General features: G+C 45.6%; 2 protein-coding genes across 12 annotated transcripts in view; one reads left to right on the top strand and one right to left on the bottom strand.

Annotated features, from left to right (window-relative positions):
• Positions 1-17,059, top strand: part of LOC120904089 (LIM and SH3 domain protein Lasp-like) — a 52,887-nt gene that overhangs the window by 12,097 nt on the left and 23,731 nt on the right. For all 11 annotated transcript variants that reach the window (XM_040313844.1, XM_040313840.1, XM_040313835.1 and 8 more), the window contains one exon: positions 7,020-7,800. In XM_040313844.1, the coding sequence (XP_040169778.1) occupies positions 7,020-7,800 (781 nt within the window). The remainder of the gene's footprint in view (positions 1-7,019; positions 7,801-17,059) is intronic.
• LOC120904097 (protamine-like) lies at positions 11,011-11,774 on the bottom strand. The gene has a single exon (XM_040313854.1). The coding sequence runs from the start codon at positions 11,747-11,749 to the stop codon at positions 11,240-11,242; it is 510 nt and encodes a 169-aa protein (XP_040169788.1). The 5' UTR covers positions 11,750-11,774; the 3' UTR covers positions 11,011-11,239.

Consider the following 17,059-nt stretch of genomic DNA (forward strand, 5'->3'; position numbering starts at 1 on the left):
CAATGCCGCGTGTCGACCATCGCCAATGTGCCCGATTTTTGGGACCGGCCAAATCGATCAGAGCGTGTGTCCCCGGCGGTCGATTCTCGGCACAAATCACCAACAAACACGGCACATTAATCCGGATGAATTATAGCCATTTCGGGGAACGTATTTTGCCAGCCAACTGGCAAGAGTTGAACGGAATAAGTTTGCATACAACACGCTGGATTTTCCGAGATGGGGAAGCGCGCCAATCCCGTTAAATGTAGACCAAAGCGCAATTAAGCGCTGATTGATTGACGCTAAAATGCACGGACCACCGGTGGGAGGGGGTGGCGAAGAATAATTTACGAATAGGACACGCTTGTCTATATTCATAATCTATTTTTTCTGTGCTCTTTCGGGGGCGTTGTGTTCATAGAACGCATCCCCCCCGATAGAAAAGAACACATTTCCATACATTGAAATATCGCGCGCTCGTTTCCCTTTCGTTGTGTGCGAATTTGCGCAGCAAAACCGCCAGTAAAACGGCCCCTGGTACAAAGACAAATGGCACTCTTCTAGGACAGTAAGATGGTTAATGGTTTATTCCCTTATATAGGGGTTAATTTGTTTTTTTTTTCTCTTCTTCTATCAATGTTAAAACAAAAAATCCGCCAAAAAACTATGAATCAACTGGCCGAAAAAAGGGGAATGAAACAAAAAAGTCCATACCATCAGCAGAACCATCTGTGTTCCACAAAAAAAGGAGCTCCACAAAAGGAATGGATTATCTTTTTCGCTCTCTCGGTGTGTGTGTGTGTTCGCGCAGTCGTGGATGAAAATGGTCTAGATTTGTGTGAACAAAACCCAAACCGGCGACCGACGAGAGGATGTGGGATATCGAATTCACGAGCATGATTTGGGAGTGGGGTGGGGTTTCGTTTTGGGTTGCTCGATTTTTTTTGGTCTTCCTGCGCTATTTGTCCTTTTTTTTTTTCATTTAAGAATCACAGTGGGAACAATGGGAATAAAAGAAATTGGAATAAATTCAACCACGAAGACAATGGAACGGATTGACTGTGCTTTAAAAAGATGGTTTCGGATGGTGAAGCGCATGAAGCAGTACAAAGACATTCCCGGCTAGGACAAAAGGCGTGCGGGGGGAACAAGGGGTCAAACGGACATGTTGAGGGGTTTGCCCTGAAGCTTCCTGTAAATGAAATAAATACACTGACACTGATATTTGGGAAATGATTTTAGCAAAAGGATCCTTGTTTTATGATACATAAAATTATGTATAAACGTCTTAAAAATAAAATTATGTTTAAAAAACAATCTAATGCAAAAATATTGTGAGAGCTAAATGAGCATACACTATCCAGTTGGTTTCAGATTCAGGACAGTTCACTAGTCAAATAAAAGGCGTTTCTTATTGTAATTTTCCCATTTGAAAATGTCATGATATGAGCGGAGCTTTGCTTGAAAATAAGAATTTATCCAAATTGTGCAATTGGAATGAATGATTTTTCAATAAAAGTCTTGAAAGGTATATTCTTTAAACTTATAACTGCTTCACTTATAACAAATTCGATGTCCAAAGGATTTCAAAGGATTTCAAATTAAAACAAATTAAAACAGTTTCGCTTTTGATGAAAACTACAGGTATTCCCCGATATACCCTACTCGATGTACGCGGTTTCGTTATACGCGATATTCTAAATTTGACAGCTTTGAGCAAATTGTACCGATTTGACACATCAATTGTCAAATGCAAAATAAATTCAATCAACAGGGAATTTCTAAACCATTTCCAAAGGTAAAACATTGTAATCTTCGGTTGGAATCAGATCAAATAACGAATTTAGTGGCTAAAACCTACAATTTTAAGGAAACATTTTAAGCGTTATAATTTAACTGAAAATCGCGAAATTCGACTTACACTAATACTCGAAATACGGTCTACGGTCCGCATTAATAGCGTATATCGGGAAGTACCTGTATAGAAATTTTTTATTGATTTATCAATTTATCAAGATGATTCTACCGTCGCATTTGGTTATATTTATCGATATTAATGATTATTATGAATTTTTTAATCAAATTTAGTTCGAACATAAATATTAATTTTTTTAACTGAGTAAAAACTAAAAAAGAAAGTAAACAGAAAAATCCAAAAATTAAATATTAAATGAGCATACACAATGGTAGAAAACTGAACATAAATTTGAGAATAAGTTTAATCGTTTCAAAGTAACAAAGACACAAAAATTTACTTAAGGTGTTCTTAAAGACTGTTCGTTTCCCTTTTCCACAATTCATGTTCCGATATTATCAAAAAACATATGGATATGTCTAATAAAGAGTAATCACGCATTGCGATTTCGCTTACATGGAGTATCGCGTACTGCAAATAATTGTTGTATAACATAGGTCCATTTAACCCCATGTTCCCTTACCATCATCACTCAAAAAAAAAACCATCCTCTCTTGTCGCAGGACTTTGTGCAGGGTCTCTTGGGGGAACGGGGAAGCTTATCTACTGCGGTTCCGGTTGTGATCCACTTTGCGCCGGTCGCGCTTTTATCGACACGCTCAATTCGGGTCGGTTGTTTAGCGATTTGTAATTTAATACTTGTCGATAGGCTGCTCAAATGTCGCCAAATTGACTGTACGATTCCCTTTTTTCCCATCCAGTCTGATGGAGCACATAATGTATGAGTGCATGTGTGTGTTTGCGGTGGTTCTAATTTTATATCTGCTGCCACACTAACCGAACCGAGCAGGGAGGAACCACTTTCATAACTCTGTCTGTCTGGATGGCAGGCAGCACAATCATTTGCATTTCTGTGTCCCAGTGGTGGAGAGGATTATGCGCTTGTTTGTTTGCAAAGGAAATATGTACGTTGATTTACTTGTGCGCGCGCGCGATCAAATCGATCGCCCCATGGAGCCGAGAGCCTTGTACGCGGGGTGTTGGAGGCGACGACTTCGTTTAAGTTTTATGCGCCCCTGTCTGACATATTTTCTGACGCTTTGTCCATTAAAACAAATAAACTCTCTCTCCGCTATAATTTGTCCAGTGTGCGGGAAAATAATAAAAACCCATACGCCGTAAAACGATACACGATGTGGCGGGGAGAGGCGGCAGCAGTAGTAGCTGAGTCTCCATGCGCATTTGGTGCAAAACTGGACATTTTCCTTCCCACACACTGGGCAAAATGTGTCACAGCAGCAGCAGCAACACGAGATGTGAGATTATACAATTTTTTGTTTTATTATTATGGTGCCGATTTTTATCTCTGCTCTATTATTTTTAATGCGTCGCTGTATTGTGTTTCGCGCTGGAGCCATGTGCGCATCATGTTTTACATCCTCGATGCAAATGAATTGGCGACGACGGCAATTTTTTGCAAAGGCGGGCGTTAATTTTTATTAACTCACACGGCTGCTTCACCGCTCCGTTACTGTTTCATGTTGCGAAATGAGCGTTTTTTTCTTCTTCTTTTTTGTTGCAGGCTTTAGCAGCTCAATGCATTTGCTATTTTAATCCTCTTGTCTTACGGCTATCCCAATCCGTCCGTCTCGCTATGCTAATTGTATGCCCCACCCGCCCTGTCGATCTCTCATAAACGCGTGGGATTCCTGCGCTCCATACAAAAACTGCGGCATTAAAACCCTGCACCACCAGGCTTAAAAATATGTCATCTTTTCCCACATGTCCCACGCAGACTTTTCTCCACACCACCGAGATCGATCCATCTCCCGCTTCCCTCACGGGACTCTTGTAAATCATCGCTTTTACCAATCTGCATCGTTAATCATAGCCGATGAGCCGATCAGGACCAGGACCAGGGAAGAAAGGGGTGAAACGGGAATGGCATTTTTGGCATTTTCAACCTGGCTCGGTGTCCGAGTGCATGTGATGGATGTGCATTTCCCCGAAGCGCTGAGATCAAAGCGAATGCATGCAGCATGCAGGGCAGCGGACAGAGTTGAACGTTAATTAGGCCATTCTGTTAGCGTAAATAGTAACAAACAGGACGAATAGTTTCCGACTGTGTGGGAAAACCCAGTCATTGGAAAATAGTCAGATGACACAAGTTTCGCTCAGTAATTAAAAGAGCGACAGAGAGTGGAACTGCATTAACGCAACGGTTTGCTGTTTCGCTACAAGGTTCAATAAGTCCGTTTTTTATCAACCAAGGGAGGCTTTGCGAACGCTGTGGGAATGTTAACACTCTTCTCACCACGGGTTTGGAATTTTGTTTTCCAACCGCACGGTGCACAAACATGGATTTTCACTCAGCTCACTTCTCGCGGTGGTTTGCACCGAGGCGTGTGTCTCTGCTGATCTGGGCGGGAGGGGCTGGAGGGGGGGGGGGTTCTTGTTTGGACAGCGAAAACAGACCACTGGACCCCAAAACTACGCAAACCGTTCGGAACAGAAACGGAGCGCATCATCTCTCAACCAGCAGAATTTTCCGTCCGTTTGCGGAATCGCGTTTTGGGGGTGGCGGGCCAGCGCACTAATGTTCCCTTGCACTCGCACTCGGGTTTGTGTTTGTCTTGTTTGTTGTTTTCATCGATTGGATGGTTCCGTTTGCCACACACATTGATCCATGTGTGATCGATTCCCCAGAGTTGCGTGCGTTGAGGAGCGCAAATGGGTCGTTTTTTTTGGCAGATTTACTACTAGATTGGAGGGTTTTTTTCGGAGAGTGCCTCGTTTCCGATGGAAAATGGAGCGCACACAAACAAAGGTGATGCAATTGTTGGTTAGAAGCGATGTGGAGCTGTGATAATGGTGTTGTTAGGTAAAGCTAATGTCAGCGAGTAGCTTGTCTAAGATTCCAGATCCTGGGGTTGGGGTACTTTTTGCACTTAAAATCAGCTAATTGCAGCTTTTTTTTGCGCGATTTGATTAATTTACATTGACACGATAAAGAACATGTGCCTAATTATGAAGTTTTACCTAAATTTCTAACAAATTATCACGAAAAAGGGTAAAATAGTCAATTACGAATAAAAAGCATTATCTAAGGGATCGTCCATAAACAACGGAACGCTAAGAGCATTACGTTTATAACACCTTCTTTACTTACTTACTTACATATCCAGCGCTACAACTGCTTTGCGGTCTTGGCCTGCCTCAGGAGTGTCCGAAACCGCTCACGATCTCGCGCCTTCGTCTGCCAGTCCGTTATCCCGGCCTTAATGGCGGACGCCTCCACGCCATCTTGCCACCTCAGTTTGGGCCTACCACGCCTTCTCTGTCCTTGTGGACGGCCTAAAAAGACTCTAGGGGCTGGGTCGTCCGTTTCCATGCGTACAACATGGCCAGCCCACCGGAGCCTAGCGAGCTTAATACGCTGTACGACAGTGAGGTCGCCGTACATCTCGTATAGCTCATCATTATAGCGGCTCCTCCATTGTCCTTCCACACATACGGGGCCAAGTATCGTTCTGAGCATCTTCCTCTCGAACGTGGTTAAGAGGGTTTCGTCAGATTTGGACAGTGTCCATGTCTCAGAGGCGTATGTGAGTACTGGAATTATATAGATACTATATAGTCCCAGCTTCGTCCGTCGCGACAGGTTCTTTGAGGTGAACTGATTTTTCAGGCTATAGAATGACCGGTTGGCAGCCAGCATCCTGGCGCGCAACTCAGCTTCCATGCTGTTGTCGTTGCTGACCTTTGACCCCAGATAGGTGAATTCTGGGACGACTTCAAATGTGCCTTCACCTATCTGTACATCACGCCTACGTAGATTCTGTTTATTTATTGGTAGGACACCTTCTTTACCTATTGAAACAAACCATAATGCGTTAAGTGTGTCTCTCTCTCTCTCTCTCTCGTTCTCTTTCCCTTTCTCTATTTCTCTCCTTCTGCAAGCGTTACGTAATTTATGGATTATTACTAAGGGGAAATTCCCGAACTCAAGAAATTGTGCGTCATTGAAAACCGAATTTTGAAAACATCAAGGATTAGCTTTCCATAATTGAACCACTTTAGAAAAAAGGAATGTGATTCTATTTCCTCCATTTAAACCCGTTGACACACCGTTCTATGGTCGTTCATCGCGTTTTATCAACCATTAGCACCGTTTCTATATCCCTCTCCATAAATCCACCACAAATGCTTCGTCCACCAAGCCAATTATTGCTTGCTTGTTATAAAAAAAAAAAAACAACAACAACAACAAGAAGCGTCGCCTAGAATCGCTTATCTTGATGATGGAATCTTTTCGGGGCATGATTTTTACCCCGGTGCGCAGCATCTTCACACCAGCGCAGTAGTAGATCAAGTGCAGCTGGATGATGATTTGAAAGCAAAAGCGAGCTGCGACAGCGGAATCAGATATAAATCAGACAACAAACAACAAACCAACCAAAAAAGGAGGAGAGAAATGCCCCGTAACGGAAGCGTAAGTGGTGTGCATCGGCGTCCACGGCCCTCAAACGCCAACGGCACACAGGCCAGCAACAGGAACTGTCGATTGTTGTTTGCATTCCAAAGCGCCAGACAATGTAAACCATTTCCAAATTCCGAGCCCCCGTCACTCTCTCTCGCGCCCTCGTGGTGTCTGATGAAGATGAGGAAATGTTTTTTCTTTATTCCACCCCTTTTTACTCTCCGTTCGAGGGGGGGGGGGGCACACGATCGTACAAAAAATAAATGATCATTCACAAAACGAAAGAAACTGTTTAATGTAAACAGTAGTTGAAAGGGGAGAGGCGCACTGTTGCGGCTGTTGTCTTGAGCAGAAGGGATGGCCCCTACTTCTTGGACCATGTTGTTTGTGGCCTTCGAGTGCTGGGTGTTGTGGGATGTGGATCATTGCCCGAATGTGACTCGGAGTAATGGGAATGGGCACTTCTCTTCCGACACACGCTCCAATGACAAGCAAACACACGTGAAGGTGTAATTATAGCTGATTATCAATACGTGCTTTTTCTCCATACATGGAGTGCCACGGTCCAGGAGGATGAAATTTCTTTTGTGGTAAATTAATCATAATTCAACTCACTTTTGTCTTTCTTTCCTTCTTTCCCAGTGGAACCGGGCGTGATGATCGTCAGGTAGCAGCGATCAACAGGAAGCGATCAGCCTCATCCTTCCACTCACTTTCCTCCAACGCTCTACCAGACGCGTCAGGATCAAGAAGCTCCCATGCGGTGTCCTCACGCGATCGCACCTCAAAGCAGTCGTCCCAGAAATCCTCCTCATCATCATCCATCAGTCCTGGCAGCAAGAACTACTTCGAGCAATTACTGAACAACTATAAAAACAGTTCACCTTACTACAAAGAGTTGCACCAGGCGTCGAAAACTCCACAAACGAAAGCGCTGCCATCGAGCAACAGACGCAATCAGCGAAGTTCCGCTGAGGTAACGAAATCGAAAGCCTCACAGCAGCAGCAGCAGCAACAGCAAGGCATCGATGGTGACCTCGACTATCTGTACGACGACGAGACGGAGGAGAGCGTGCAGAATGATGCACCGGTCTCTGGCGGCACAATGTCTACGAGTACGAGAGCTCCAGCAAGTACTACGACCAGCACCACCACGACGACGACGTCGACCACACCGAGAGCAATCCTGTCTGCGAGCAGCGATTCCGACGAAGCGAGTGGCGGTGGCTCGAACGATGGCAGTGCAGCAGATCCCAGCTACAGCTCGTACTACCAGAAAGCGTACGCAATCCACTCGAACCCACGGCGCAACGGCAACAATCGGTACAACTCGCTTACAAGGACGGCAGCAGCCTCACCGACGGCGGTAAACCATCACAGCAAGCGCCCGCACTTCGATAGGATTGATCCAGCCAAGCAAGTGGTAAGTCACAGTAAAACGAACACCATGCAAAACACCCTAGTGAACACAACTATTCAACCTCTCCGTCCGTCCCTCGTAAAATGATTATTTCTCGGGGCTTTACGAGTGCTGCCGGACAAGTAGTTTATGACTTTTCACGGTGGCAAACATTGGAGTGCATTCCCGGTCGCTTTGCTTTGGTCGGTTGGTAGCGGCGTAAACGCTGAACGGCGATAATAAATCCCCTTTTCGCGCGTCTTCTTTGAAGACCTCCTGTTTGGTAGGGACATCCACAGCGCGATGATGGGATTTCCTCCCGAAGAGGCAATTAATAAAGCACGGATGGGACGCGCACAACATTTCGCTAAAATTGCTTCAAGCTGCTGTGTCGGCGCCAAATTTTCGCCACTAGCCGTCGTCTGGAACGGGGGGGGGGCCCTTTTTCGGGCCACTTTCACGCAACCACCACCACCAGGCAAGACAGAGCGATGGGGATTAGCTCATCGCCGGAAATATTAGCTCTCGTAGCGTAGCGTGGCAACACACTCCACCGATTCTGTCTAGTAGGCTACGAACGTTTGCTTTGACATTTGTCGTTTGATAAATGGGTGGCAAGGAAAACCCCTCCCCCAAAACTCTAAATTGTGTGCAAAAAGAACATGTGCAACAAACTCACCCATTGATACACTTTCATCTTCCAAGGGATATTTGTGTTTTCGTGGGGTTCAATTTTGTTTTAAAACTGTTGAGATGGGGCAGAAAATCAAAGCAGTGGAAAAGTGCTTTTTAATCTAAAAACTTTGTCCCACATTGGGGTGTGTTTGTTTGCAGAAGTTCACGTGGCTTTTCAGAAAGTCAAAAAGCAATGTCCTGAGTGTATATGTGTGTGTGTTGGGAGTTCATGAGATAACGATGGTCAGCTCGGTATCAGGTTAGCTACTAACGAGAAGCATCCGATATTAATGCTGTTGGTTGTCGGAGTTTAGGAAACTTAATTAAAAAGAAATTCAATCAGCTAACAAACCACGCGCCGGTCCACTGTTAAGCTGGTACAAGGGGAGAGCGGGACTAAGAGGAGCATTTTGTTTCAGAGATATTTTAGACATTGATTTGGAACATGATCGTTACAAGTCTTAAATAGAGACAATTGGAGCCTAGAAATTGGAGTTACTCAAAAGATAATTGAGGAATTGGTTTTGTGAAGTGTCCCTTGAGCCCCATGATACTCTAAAGTTGGTGTTTATCCGGTCTGTTAAGCAATAGAGTTTTAATATGGTCCTACAAAGTGCAAGTGTTTTATTCTTCTTCGTGTATGTGAATTCCAAGATTTCGGATGACATTCCGAACGAATGAAATGATATCCCACCCATACACCCAAACTGACGTCAAACTGCACGAGCGACCATCGAGACCGAGATGGATCGGAAGCATATTTTTAGTTCAAGCTATTTTCCACTATGTTCGGGGGCGGCACAACCATCTGGAGGTAATAGAAATTTCAAGCCCCAAAATTCCTAATTTCCCTTCCTCCTCTCCCAGGAGTCTTAGGGCGGGGAATGTTTCGTAATTTCGCAACGGCGCGTGTACATTCCCCAACTGTCTTTCCAGCCGGAAAATCAAGCATTTATCCATGCTCCACACGCTTTGGCACACAGGCTGCTGCTGCTGCTACCAACCAACCGAAAAACAGAACCCGCGCGAAAAGCATCCTGAAGCTCTAATTTGATTGTAAATTATGGATAACCGAAGAAGAGGACGAGGGCCCTCGCTGCCCTGGACCGCATGTAAAATTTATCGACAACACACACACACACCTGGAGACGCTCCTTCTGCGCCCATCTGTTGCTTTCCTTCTTTGTTGCTGGAGTTACGCTGGACGAAGTGTTGCCTTCTTTCTTATCGCATCTCCTGTAAGGTGCTCCAAAAGAGCCAAGGATGCCTTTCACGAACTTCATGGACACAAAACACCCCCCCCTCCCCCACAAAAGGCGAAGAGATTCCTGCTCCGGGAGGGCAGTAGTAGTTAGAAGGTATTTTATGGCGCGAGTACGCGCGCTATTTCCCATTTCCACATCCGTAGGTCTGGTCGACTGCCCAGCGCTCCCGCAATACCTTTATTGTTGGGTCTGGTGCATTGGTGAATTTGTTGTACATTCTCTACACGCGTCCTGCCTGTGCACATTCCTTACAGGGGGGGGGGGGGGGGGGAGAGAGGAGGAGTGAGGATATAAAGAAATCATTGCATGAAATAAAGATGATACGCCTCGACTTCTTTCCAGAGAGCAACATCATACCTGCCTCTCTGGTGCGGTATGTTATTGGTATCGTGGTGCCCTTTTCCTAAGTGTTTGTCCCTCCCTCTCACTCTCTCTATTTCGATTCGGTTCACCTTTTCTGCAAATGATGCAGCAATGAGGTTTGCATGAACCCGAGCCCAAGCCTGCCTGGGGCAAGAAATTTTGACGTAATCTTACAAAACTGAAAACCCCACGGACAATACTTCCTCGATCCCGGGGAACTCCATACATACACACCTATACATACTCTACTCTCACAGCCCGAGGTCAATGGAATTGGACGGTGCTACCCGGGGAGCGAGCACGTAAACAACGAAAACCATTCATGAAATATTTATTAAAAAGAAAATTGTATACCGTCTTTGGGTGTTTTTTTTGGTTTGGGGAGTCAGGACCACAACACACCGACTCCTACAACGGTGGAGGTGGTACCGTACACCGGCCATGGAGGTTTTATTTTCGTGGTGGAACGTTTCGTGATAAAAGCTAACCCATCCCGCAAAGCAAAAGAACGGGGATGGGGGTTAGCTCTTCCACGTCTTGAATGAAGTTGCCGAAGCCATTCATGCAGGCTCCGGTCTCTCGATCTCGATGTACCAGGCACAACACAATAAAAGCTCTGTTTTCTGGAACAGTGAAAACAGAATGAACCACAAACACAGTACGTGACCCTTCCATACCCCGTCTTCTTCTGCTTGTTCAATCCCAACCTCAACTTGTGGAGCCGCACAGCACTGGGATCATCATTTCGCAGGCCCGAAAACCTTTTTTCCCCTTTCGACCCCGACACAGAGAGTTGTGGCAGAGTCAATGTATTGTAATGCAAACGGGATGCGCTCCGTAGGGCAGGTTGAAACACACTTATGTACCACCGGTACCCACACCTTGGTGAACCTTTTCTTTTCCTTGGGATGAAGAAGCAAACCTTGTGCGATTGCGACCATTCGGAAGTTTATTTTTTTACATCCAGTGTGACGACTTCAACGTTTACTGTAACTGTAACCCCCCCTCCGTAGACGCGTGACTTCCATGTTGATAGGCCCCGTGGAAAAAGGGTCTGATGGAGGGGAATATGGGTTTGTTCGGGTAGAAAATATACGAATTAAATTGTTGCGGTTGCGGATCACGAGATATTTGGGCTTTCCACTTTTCTAACTCTATTCTCAACCACTGCTGGGCTTTTCCTTCTTAACTTGATTTCTGCCACTCTTGGGCATCCTGTGTGCGTTTGACCGTCGTCGTCGCCGCTGCTTCATAGCCACCTGTCCCATCCTCCTGCCAGGCATCGTGGGGCACACGGGACAGCGGCGACGTTTCAGCGGCGTGTAGAACGCAATCTTCACGTACGGTAGCTTCTGCTCGTCCGTCATGTGGCGCCACTGGGCGGCACCCTGGCGCACTACCTCCACCACCGGAAGGTGACAATTTTTGCGCCGAAAGTCGCGCAGAAAGTTCAGGTACGGGTTGCGGGTTTGTTTTCCCGGTTTGCAAACTCCAGCACTACTGCTGCGTGCCGCTGACGAATCCGGTGGTGGTGCGTTCGTTTCCCGCTTCGTTTTATCTTGCCTGGATGCCATCGTTGGAGTGGTATGAGGTTTGAAATTTTGAAAACGTTCGAAATACAAAATTAAATCTTTCAGATGACTCAAGCAGCACGAAAGAATGCACGACATCTGCAGGGATGGGGCGATTGCTAAGGCGACTGGGATGCGATGTGTGAGTTTCCGTCCATAGACAAATCTCCATAGCAACGCGTGTGTGAGCTTGTCTGCAGCATTCAGGAAAGAAGTCAAATCGTACCGGTAAACGGGTTGAACAGCCATTTAAAATGTATACCCGACTTCAATAATGCAAGGAATTGAGATTGAATTCCAAAAAGCACGAAATGCGGTACATCTTTGATGTTGCCTGCTCGAAGACCGTTGGAATAAATCTAATCTAATCTTGAGGACCGTTTTCGATGATGAAGATGCCGACGCAGAATTCGATTAGAATGGGACCAACGGGTAGAGTTCCTTCCCTGTAGTCATGCGTGTGTTTCGATGCAAAATAAATTTAAATAATTAATTTCATACACCGCTGGTCGATGGGTAATGACGAATGAAGGCTGCCCACCGTTATCGCGGGAAGCCCCGAACCCCAGGTTACCCGCCAAGATAGATGAAATCATCCGCAAAGGATGTCAACCGGTGCGTGCAGGCACACGATCTCCGCCACTCCATTACTCATTGCCGGTGGGTCGATGTAGTAAAGCGCTTTACGAGAGTTATGAGCCGACCGACCGTATAACCGTCCGTTCGCTCGTCCGTCAATGGATTGTGGCCGATTAGTAATTTATGGTTCATCACCATTTCATCCGTTAACGGTATGGAGTTGAGGGATGGATGGATGGCACTCTTCGTCAGGCAACTCGTTTGTGGTGCTGCAGGTGTGGTAAAAACGGGTCTATCGTCGTCGTCTGAGAGGCAATAGTGAGCGCGCAATTCGCACAAACACACGCTAGACGCAGCAAACAGTCCATTTGTCATGTGCGATGGTCCGATACCGGGAAAGGATGTGTTAGAGTAGTTCGAGAGAAAAGCCATCCATTCTAAAGCCAAGGTTTTTGTGTTGCGTTTGCCAGGGAATGGCAAGTTGGTTGTGGTCTGGAGTTTATATTGGAAGCGTTGGCTCCAAATTTAAAGACAATTATGCATTAAACTAGCCTGTGGAGCATCCATAAATAACGTAACACTAAAAATTATAATTATTGGTGTCTCTATCAAAGTGTTCTATTAAAATTTGAACTTTGAGCTTAATGGTAATTTATTTCCTTATCGAATTTGAAGGATATTCAACATCCAAATCGATAATTGTTGATACATTCTAAAGACAAATCATTTGGATCTTAAACAACATTTTTGCTCGGTTTAATGGGTCTGTCAACCCCTGCCCAAGACGACGGACAGTCTGTTTTGCATACATGACAACACAGATGGGATGGCAGGAAAACCCAAGGCACCACCATAGCACACCGGCCATACTCCAGCTCGGTCGCCTAGAGTTCGAGCTCTTCCATCTTTCCAAACCGTGCAGTTGCAAAAGAAGCTTCATAAATAAAATATGCGAAACACACAGGCGAAACACCAGGGCCGGCAAGACCGAGGCACGAACCGACATGGCCAACATGGCGCATGTGAGTCACTTTTATCGCATCAACCTCGGGTGAGCCCCTGATGCCTCCTGACTGGTGATGATGGTGAATTGCATGGCTTTGCATGGCTGAGTAATTGCTGCTTTGCCAGATTCCTCCACACTAGAGCCCATCGGATCCAAACGACACACACATTTAATCCGCTCACTATTAGCATACCTCCACCACCACCACCACCAACACCACGTAAATAACGTATTAAATTCAATTATACCACCTCGTTTGAGCGTAGTTCCTGTGCCTGTGGGTCTCTCTAGTTGGTTGAAAATATTAAGACCATTTCAAACAAGAAAAAAGAACGGAACATGGGATAAAAAGGGAGCAAACCAGAGCCATAACAGGCACACATACACGGCCATCACAACACATTAGAGGAAGAGGAAGTTGGCCGGCGGTCCCGTCCATTCTAATTCCGGGGCGTTTCGCTAATGATGTAGAACGGGCAGCAGGAGGAGGACACGGCCCGAATCCCGGGGTTTGTCGCTTAATGCATCATGCATGAGTACTGCGCTCGCCACGCAGGGACACCCGTCGCGTGTTCTTGCGCGGTCTGCACATTATTATGCTGCTGCTGGTGCTGCTTTTGGCCAACTGGCCAACCGGTTCTCGTTCGGTCCGATGCGCGCCTCCCAAGCATCATTTTTCTTCCTTTCACCCCTTTGCGTTCACGCTGATTAGCGTGGGGAGAGAGGGAGGAGGACGCCTTTCCATCCAGTGCGAAAGATATTAATTATGATGACAATAATGCTGTCCCCGTGAGGCTGTGAGTGCGGGGGAAGCTTCTGCTCGTTGCAGATGTGACACACGCAGCAGGGGAGCTGGAATTTCGAGCTTTGGAAGTCATTTTGCAACATACTGTGTGCCTTCTGTGTGGAGCTTTGAAGAGGACCGGGAGGCTCACACAGCAGGGGAGAGTGTTTTTATTTTTATTCAGCTTTATGTTTAGCATTTGAAATGTGCTTTAATTCGCTTTGACACACACAGAGAAGAGCCTCTTTCGATTCAAATTCCTGGAACGTTTATTTCCTTCGTGTCTTGCAAGGGATTCGCTTCATTGACACTTTTCTTTACATAATCGATGCCGTTTGTTGGGTGCAACATTCTCCACCGACACCCATCCCAGTTCAGTTCATTGTTTTATGGCAAAGGGCGCCCACACACACACAGGTCGTCGGGCACGGTTCACATACCTCGCCGACAGGGGGAAAACATACACCAAAACCGCCCGCTTCGCTTCCTGAGCTTTCTCGAAGGTTTACCTCGGCGGTGATTCTGTGAACTGTTTTCCATGCCAACAAAGTTCATGCGTAGGAAGGAGCTTCTCGAGCAGCACAAGACGACCGTATATTCCAGACAGAAACAGAATGGTTTGGAGAAGAAGAAGCAAAAAACCAACTCCGAGGGAGTGGAAATCATTAAAAGTCACTCGAAGTGCGACAAAGCCGATTGTAATAAAAGATAAAACATCTATATAGACAGCCCATATTAATGAGCTGCCATTGCCTTGCATTCACTTGTGGTACGGCCAAATGGTAACAACAAGTCGCGTACCAGAGAGAGAGCGCGTACTTGACTTCTTCGCGCACGGGAACGACACTCTTCCGCGAGCGATGAAGCAAATAGTAATGCATTTTTAATTGAAATCTTTATTGACACCCGATGTGCGCTTCGGCAGCTGGTGAAGAAGGGAGAAGCAGGGAAGCGGTAAGCGTAAAACTCACACACAATGGTTTACAATATCCTTTCTTAGAATTTGGGAACAAAGAATTGCAAAAATGTGTTATAAATAATAAATATTACATTTATTCAGAGTTTTACAACCGTATCACTCATTCGTGATTAATTTTGTTAGTGAAAGGCTTGCTCACGAACAACCACAGGCATTCAATATTGTCAATTAAGTTGTCGCATTGTATATTTAACCCATAAATAAACGTTGTCATTTTTAGTTTTAAGAAGAAACATGAACATTTTCAATACATTTCTTCCCCAAAATAAAGCTAATGTTATAGCCAAATGGAGTACGAAACGATTGTTTGAAATAGTTCTAGTAACAAATTCACAATCTTCAAACTATTAAGCACTTCATCAAACACTTTCATTCTACGTTAAGAAGTTAGCCGTTTCAAGAATTACTTAAAGTTGCTCTAGAAATACACATAAATAATCATTAAAATCATTAAATTTTAATGAGGGCTTCGAGAATCAAAAAAAAAATATACGTCCTTGAAGTGGCATTGATGCTATTAAAAGTGTTTAATATCAAACTAATCAGTGGACTTAAAAGCACCTGCAGCAAGTGTAGAACGCAAACAGACAAATAAGCCATTTTTATCCAACAAAATCGTAAAAATTGGCTTAAATACCAACTCATCCTTTTTGAAGAGTCCACAGAGCTCCGTGCTTCCTTATCTATCCTCTATCAATTGGAGATGTATCGTTTGCTCCACGCCGTGCTCACACAAAGCACCACACACAAAGGAAGTTTAAGCGTTGAAATACCTCCCCAGCGTACACACAAGGGTTAAAGTTAAAAGGCTTGAGCTTCCTTCGGGCGCGTTGGTACGCGCGTTGGTCGGCGCAAGAAAGCAAAGCGCAAGGCAGCCACCGTTGTTGTTTCGCCACCATAGCAACACAGCGGCCACCGCGCTCTTGATCAACCGATTTAGCAAAAACACACACACTCTAATGCCTACTTGGTCGTGTCGGTGGTGGCAGGTCGTTTCAATTGATTGATTTTGATTTTCGCTAACGAAGTGGTACCACAGCAGCAGCCATCCGGCTGGAGGTGACGATTGGAAGTTGATGAGGAATTAGAGTTGAACTCTTATGCTACAGAAGAAGGGGGTAAGTTTTGGGTGGGGTTTGGGGGTGAACAACACCTTCTCCGATTCGAATCGCGCACACTCAAAATCCAATCGAGTGTCGAGTTGTTTGCGTATGCTGATGAGAGGCTGTGGCGCTGTGCACGCGCCTACGAGCCTACATGATTCGCGCGAGGAGCAAGGGAACCGTTTTTTGATACCAAAACGGGGGCTTACGGTGGCGTGGGAAGGCGATGGTGGGTGGGTTTTTCACGCCTGATTAATTGCGAATCGGCGAAGCAACCAGTCATCCGGCTTTCAACCACCATTCCTTTCCCTTTACAGCCAAGCAACAAGCAATATGCTACCATTTTCCAAGTAGGAAATGCTCCCCATTAAATTTCCCGTGCTCTTTTCCACGAAACCACGAACGAGGAGAAGCCGGCACCTAGGGGACAAAATAAACAATTTTGGAGCGGTGAAGAAGCTGGCTGAGAGTCAAACTTGTTGAGCACCAGAAGAAACTGGCAATAACTTTCCAACCGATACTGTTTGGCCAACAACGACTACAACGACGACGACGACGAATGACAAATTGTTTGTTTACGGCGCACGCGAACGCTGTTTTTAATGCGTTTTTTTTTGTTGGTTTGGTTGGGGGACGTTAGGCGCACAATCAAACAAAAACCAGTCGCTCCCACCAACCGAACAAATCGTTGTGTTATCGTACACGGTCGTTGAAATTATTATGATCACCGGGTAGGATCTTTTCCTTGTGCAAGTTGCAGGTTATTTACGGCGCTCTTAGTTATTGGAATTTGGCTCCCACCGAACGCACCCGCGAAGAGGCGTGAAGTGCGTGAAAAATGACGTTTCCAAGAACACCCTCCACCCACCGAAGGCAGCCGAAATTGGTGGCCCACTGTGCGTGTGTGTGTGTGGGTGGCACAATTCTTTGAAATCATGTGATGTGATCCTTCTTCCGT

Source organism: Anopheles arabiensis, chromosome 3, assembly GCF_016920715.1.
Source record: "Anopheles arabiensis isolate DONGOLA chromosome 3, AaraD3, whole genome shotgun sequence".
Taxonomy (NCBI): domain Eukaryota; kingdom Metazoa; phylum Arthropoda; class Insecta; order Diptera; family Culicidae; genus Anopheles; species Anopheles arabiensis.